Source organism: Microcaecilia unicolor, chromosome 1 (genome assembly GCF_901765095.1).
Source record: "Microcaecilia unicolor chromosome 1, aMicUni1.1, whole genome shotgun sequence".
Lineage (NCBI taxonomy): Eukaryota > Metazoa > Chordata > Amphibia > Gymnophiona > Siphonopidae > Microcaecilia > Microcaecilia unicolor.
Window position 1 is genome coordinate 24,912,448 of NC_044031.1, and position 6,994 is coordinate 24,919,441.

Consider the following 6,994-nt stretch of genomic DNA (forward strand, 5'->3'; position numbering starts at 1 on the left):
GGATGGACCGTGCAGGTCTTTTTCTGCCGTCATCTACTATGTTACTATGAGCCCCCCCAAAGTCTGCTGGTTTGGCTGGTGGGGGGCGTCCCCAAGCCCTGCCAGCAGAAGTCTTCGTCCAGCAATGTTTGCCGCCACGTTGCCTGCCCTGTTTCCCCCCCCCCCCCCCTCCACATCCTGTGCGCATACTCAATTTCATTTAAAACTGAGCATGTGCACGAGAGGGAGGGAGGCAGGGCAGTCAGCGCCGCAGCAAACATCGCTGGAGGTGCTTCGGGATCCCTCCCAGCCCAGATATGTGGGGTTCTGTCGGGGGGGGGGGGCAGAGAGTAGCGGGGAGGCAGTGCAAAATATGCCCCTCCACTTTGGGCTCAGACAACCCCCCCCCCCCCCCAAACTGAGGTCCGTCTACGTGCCTACTCTGCGCTCTTTACAAAATAACATAGAAGTGCAATAGCACATAATGTTAAGGGGGGGCCCGTTTGGGTGGGTGATGCAGGGGGAACATGAGCATTTCAAAGTTGCACGTGTAACTTACAGAATACTGTAACGTATGCACATGGGGCCAGATTCAGTAAATGTTGCTCAAATTTAGGCGCTGGGAAAAATCCACACTAAACTCTACTCCTAAAGGGTTCTCTGGGCTGAGCACCCATTATAAAATAGAAACATGACGGCAGATAAAGGCCAAATGGCCCACTCAGTCTCCCCATCCTCCATAGCCCCCAACTCTTCCTTTTCCTAAGGGATCCCACGTGCCTGTCCCACGCTTTCTTAAATTCCGACACAGTCCTCGTCTCCACATCCTCCACCGGGAGGCCATTCCATCACCCTTTCCATGAACGAATACTTTCTTAGATTCCTCCTAAGCCTATTTCCGCTTAGCTTCATCGGATGCCCCCTCATTCCATAGTTTTCCTTCATTTGAAAAAGGTTCACTTCCTGTACATTAATGCCCCTGAGATATTTAAATGTCTCTATCATATCTCCTCTGTCTCTCCTCTCTTCCACCGTATACATGTTGAGGTTCATAAGCCTGTCCCTATATGTTTTATAACCAAGACCACAGTGTGGATTCCCACGCCCAAAGTTTATGCCAGCTGAAAACTGGTGTACAACCCTGGTATTCTATAAAACTGGCCAAAAGTTTTGGAACACCCTGATTGACCATGCACCTCCCATAATCATGCCCCCTTTTGGGTTTTCCCAAGAAACTCTGGCACACAGCATAATAGGTAAGAGAAAAAGTGGGATGTTTGACCACGGAAAACAAAGACTGGAGAGATGGATTCTTCAAGAAACAAACATTTATTGGATAAAAAGACTCGACACAAACGCTGTGTTTCGGCCACTAGGCCTGCATCAAGAGTCTACAAAAAGATCGCAGAAAAAACAAAGATATGTAATAAAAACCACAGATATATCTATAAAAATATATATAAAAAAGCAGTATCGATATACAATGTCAAAGAAGAAGAATAAACATTAAAATAAAAAACAAAATACAATTTTAAGTATACAACGAGAGGTACATATGAATAAAAAGATATCTATAAAACAGGATATCTATAAGAAAGTGTATATATAAAATAATACGTATACAGTGGTGGAAATAAGTATTTGATCCCTTGCTGATTTTGTAAGTTTGCCCACTGACAAAGACATGAGCAGCCCATAATTGAAGGGTAGGTTATTGGTAACAGTGAGAGATAGCACATCACAAATTAAATCCGGAAAATCACATTGTGGAAAGTATATGAATTTATTTGCATTCTGCAGAGGGAAATAAGTATTTGATCCCCCACCAACCAGTAAGAGATCTGGCCCCTACAGACCAGGTAGATGCTCCAAATCAACTCGTTACCTGCATGACAGACAGCTGTCGGCAATGGTCACCTGTATGAAAGACACCTGTCCACAGACTCAGTGAATCAGTCAGACTCTAACCTCTACAAAATGGCCAAGAGCAAGGAGCTGTCTAAGGATGTCAGGGACAAGATCATACACCTGCACAAGGCTGGAATGGGCTACAAAACCATCAGTAAGACGCTGGGCGAGAAGGAGACAACTGTTGGTGCCATAGTAAGAAAATGGAAGAAGTACAAAATGACTGTCAATCGACAAAGATCTGGGGCTCCACGCAAAATCTCACCTCGTGGGGTATCCTTGATCATGAGGAAGGTTAGAAATCAGCCTACAACTACAAGGGGGGAACTTGTCAATGATCTCAAGGCAGCTGGGACCACTGTCACCACGAAAACCATTGGTAACACATTACGACATAACGGATTGCAATCCTGCAGTGCCCGCAAGGTCCCCCTGCTCCGGAAGGCACATGTGACGGCCCGTCTGAAGTTTGCCAGTGAACACCTGGATGATGCCGAGAGTGATTGGGAGAAGGTGCTGTGGTCAGATGAGACAAAAATTGAGCTCTTTGGCATGAACTCAACTCGCCGTGTTTGGAGGAAGAGAAATGCTGCCTATGACCCAAAGAACACCGTCCCCACTGTCAAGCATGGAGGTGGAAATGTTATGTTTTGGGGGTGTTTCTCTGCTAAGGGCACAGGACTACTTCACCGCATCAATGGGAGAATGGATGGGGCCATGTACCGTACAATTCTGAGTGACAACCTCCTTCCCTCCGCCAGGGCCTTAAAAATGGGTCGTGGCTGGGTCTTCCAGCACGACAATGACCCAAAACATACAGCCAAGGCAACAAAGGAGTGGCTCAGGAAGAAGCACATTAGGGTCATGGAGTGGCCTAGCCAGTCACCAGACCTTAATCCCATTGAAAACTTATAGAGGGAGCTGAAGCTGCGAGTTGCCAAGCGACAGCCCAGAACTCTTAATGATTTAGAGATGATCTGCAAAGAGGAGTGGACCAAAATTCCTCCTGACATGTGTGCAAACCTCATCATCAACTACAGAAGACGTCTGACCGCTGTGCTTGCCAACAAGGGTTTTGCCACCAAGTATTAGGTCTTGTTTGCCAGAGGGATTAAATACTTATTTCCCTCTGCAGAATGCAAATAAATTCATATACTTTCCACAATGTGATTTTCCGGATTTAATTTGTGATGTGCTATCTCTCACTGTTACCAATAACCTACCCTTCAATTATGGGCTGCTCATGTCTTTGTCAGTGGGCAAACTTACAAAATCAGCAAGGGATCAAATACTTATTTCCACCACTGTATATAAAACGTAAAAAATGTGGAGGACAAAATTTTTTTTTGTATATATATATACATACATATCTCATCACATTTATATGCTTCTAAAACATAAAAGTAAATTAAATGACAAAATATTAAATTTTAAAATACATATATAGGGATTCAAGATGGCCGCACCTCTGAGAAGCTAACAGGCTACACTCGACAGCTCTCTGCACTAAAATTATTCAAACATGCCGAAAAGACGGGGCCGTCTTGCCTCCAAAGCCCCGCAATGGCAAGTTTTTACCTCTCAAGATATTCGAACGCTTCTTCAGGCAGCGTCTATTCCAACTACTTCGGCGTTTCGAATGTCGGAAGGCAGCCCGCTGAGTGGAGCCGGTGCGAGTGGAGGCCCGGAAGCTTCTCCTGGGCTTGAGCTGACGCTCAGCCCCGACTTAAGGGAACCACCCCCGCAACCTGCGGGGTATAGCACACCAACCGAGGCGTCTCTGGACTTGCTTTCCCTAAGTGGTGCAAGTGTACAGAGCCGGGAGGAAATAGACCCGGTTGTAAGTGAACTGAGGTCTCAGACACAAACACCTATTCCATCGAAGGTGGAAGAAGCTGGAAGTTTGATACTGGAGAAATCTTCGGAGAAAGAGGTACTACCCACACAATTTTCTTTCGAAATTAAAAAAACCAGCTGAAGTAACGCTAGATTCGTTGTGGACTTTGATAGTGGGCCTAGGAAAAACTTTTGCTCCGCACGTAAATAAACTGAAACAAGACATTTTAGCTCTTGAGCAAAAAACTAAAATTTTGGATACTAAAGTTGAAAAACTAGAGCAAACGGATAACGATATGACTTTGGAAGTTAAAAAACTCCAAACTCAACAAGAGATAATGGTTAAAGATTTGATTTCCCTGAGAAAAAAAACGGAATCATTGGAGAATTCAGCTAGGAGTAACAATCTGCGTTTATTAAACTTTCCAAGACAATTGTCTAAATCTCCAAGGGAAATGCTAAAGAAGTACTTAATGGAAATACTTGAAGTGAAAGAAGAGATGATCCTACCTTTTTCTCAGGTCTACTATCTACCAATATTAAATCAAGAAAACCAGAAACAAGATCTTAATATCTCAGCTATACCAGAGCCTTCAGACAATGATCCTGTTATTCCAACATCATTGATAGTGACGGTGGCATTGCCACCAGATAAGTCATGGTTAATGAAAATGTATTTTAGAAATAAGGACAAAGTGTTCTTAGGCCAAAAAATTCAGATATTTCCTGATGTCTGGCATGAGACACAAAAGAGGCGTAGACAATTTCTTTTGATGAAACCAGCAGTGTTACAGCTGGGTGCAATTTTCTCTCTTAGATTTCCTCGTAAATGTGTGGTAAAATATCAATCCCTTAAATATGTTTTTTTTTTTTTAACCAGCTCAGCTGACAGCTTTTTTAGTGTCTAGACAAAATAAGGAAACCTGAAAATGTCATCTTCCCTCTAGATATAGATAAATATATAACACCGAATAGTGTAACCTGTAAACTTCTCAAGTGAATGTTCTTAGAAATGTATTTCTGTTTGAATAATTCCACTTTTTATCATTTTGAATCCCATATTGTGGACTTGAGTGGGGATTTCAATTTAATATATAATTTTTTTCCTTTTTTTTTTTTTTACTTAGTTGTTACTTAAAATTGAATATATGATGTGAAATGTACCACTTTCTAAATAAGTTTTGAATACTTGATTATATGTATAAAATTGTTATAAATAAATAAATAAAAATAAAATACATATATATACGTACACGTATACAAAATGGCATGATCCGAGTATGAAATGAATATTTACTATAATAAACATAGAATAAAAATAAAAATGCTTTGTATACATCATTTGGTCCATACAAAACAAATAATAATAAATGACATCAATGTGCCTTATAAATATCATTTGGGTCCATATAGAGAAATTGAGAATATAGACAGACATAAAAATATCTGTCTTAATTCTACACCAAATGTTTTGTATATGGAGAATATACTATTAAGGTGAAAATGATCATATTGTTTAAATGCATTAGAAAATTAAATGGAGTGCACCTAACACTGCGCACGTTTGGGTTTACCCTAGCGCACAGATGCCATTATAGAATTGGCACCCGGCGTGTCCCATCGTGGTACCTAACACATGATGCCCAGTCACAGATTTGCCCCCTTAGACTTTTCAAAATCCAAGAGCAAGCAATTAAGAACACTCTCCTGCCCAACCCTGCCCCCACGAAAGCCTCCTTTATAGCAGTGGGCTTGGGTGGGCCAGGGCCCACCCATTTATGGCTCAGGCCCACCCTACAGTAGCACATGTTTAGTGGGAACTGGTGGGAATCCCAAGCTCCGCCAGCTGAAGATTTTCCCCTGATGGTAACGGAAACGCTACTCTCCACAACACCGGCACCTGGGCATGCTCAGTTTTCAGTGTATTCCTGCTGTCAAGGTGGAAAGAAGCATTTTCCCACCAGCTGAGATTTTTTTTTTTTTTGGGGGGGGGGGGGGAAACACTTGGTGCCCACCCAATTCTTGCCTAGGCCCACCCAAAATCTGTTGCCTGGCTATGCCTCTGCTTTATAGATCTATACAATTCTACATGCATTTGGCTTTATATGGTGGGCTATTTTCTGTGCAAAAATTCCAGTTACCTTGGAAGATCAAACATGCGTGGGATGTGCATAAAGGAATCCTGTGCAGCAGGAATGGATCCTCAGAAGCTTAGCTGAAATTGGGTGGTGGAGCAGGTGGGGGGAAGAGGGATTGGTGGTTGGGAGGCGGGAAATACTGCTAGGCAGACTTATACGGTCTGTGCCCTGAAAAGGACAGGTACAAATTCAAGATATGAGTTTATCTTGGGCAGACTAGATGGACCATGCAGGTCTTTTTCTGCCGTCATCTACTATGTTACTATGATCCTCCATACAATATACAGTCCCGGAACAAGGTTCTATTTCAGACGATCTCTCAGTTCTGGGGCTCATCAGGGCAGAGCAGGATTGCAGCAACCAAAAAACCCTATTGAACACAGAACCCGGGCCACAAACATTTCTCTTTGCAGGTCCCCTAATCTCTCTTCTTCCCCTCCGGGGGGGGAGGGGGGGATCCCAAAGTGCCTTTCCCTCAGTCCCAGATCTTGTCTCAGCAGTGTTTACAGAGAGAGGGGCAGGAAGTTGGGGGCAACCTCTTACCTGAGCGGAAGCTCCTGCAGGCATTTTGCCTCCTCTCTTCTTTTGTCGTTTGCAGGATTAGCAAATGAAATGCGGGCTCTTGCTCTGGCTACAGGGGAAGGGGGCGAGGGTCTGTCCTCTTGCAACGTTTGCAGAAAGGAGAGAAGAGCAGAAGCTGAAAGATCTGGGGCAGGACCACAAGGCTTCTAATTAATCTGCAAATTAAAAGGATGAAAGAGAAAAAAAAAAGGCCCCACCTCCTGCTGGACACGGACTGATGACATCACAAAGGAGAAAGGGAATCTTGAAGCGGAGGGTACGGCCTCCCCCCACTGTGACGTCACCTCCTCCAGAAAGAGGTGGGGCCGGGACTTATCGCACGAGAGCTGGGTGTGTGGCAACGTCAGAGCAGAGCCTAGCACTGAGCTTGGTGGCACCTGCAAAACCCAAAGCAGCTCCCCAGAGGGAGGGAGCCAGGACTAGAATGAAAGGAGTGGAGGAGTAGCCTAATGGTTACTGCAGTGGGCTTTGATCCTGACTGCAGCTCCTTGTGACTCTGGGCAAGTCACTTAACCCTCTATTGCCCCTGGTACAAAATAAGTACCTGAATG

General features: G+C 44.0%; 1 protein-coding gene across 1 annotated transcript in view; it reads right to left on the minus strand.

Moving 5' to 3' along the window:
• LOC115463623 (zinc finger protein 182-like) overlaps positions 1 to 6,597 on the minus strand; it is a 50,537-nt gene extending 43,940 nt beyond the window's left edge. Inside the window, exon 1 of the mRNA XM_030194315.1 lies at positions 6,405 to 6,597. Within this exon, the coding sequence (XP_030050175.1) occupies positions 6,405 to 6,428 (24 nt within the window). The 5' untranslated portion in view covers positions 6,429 to 6,597. The remainder of the gene's footprint in view (positions 1 to 6,404) is intronic.
• Positions 6,598 to 6,994: the final 397 nt, after the last annotated feature.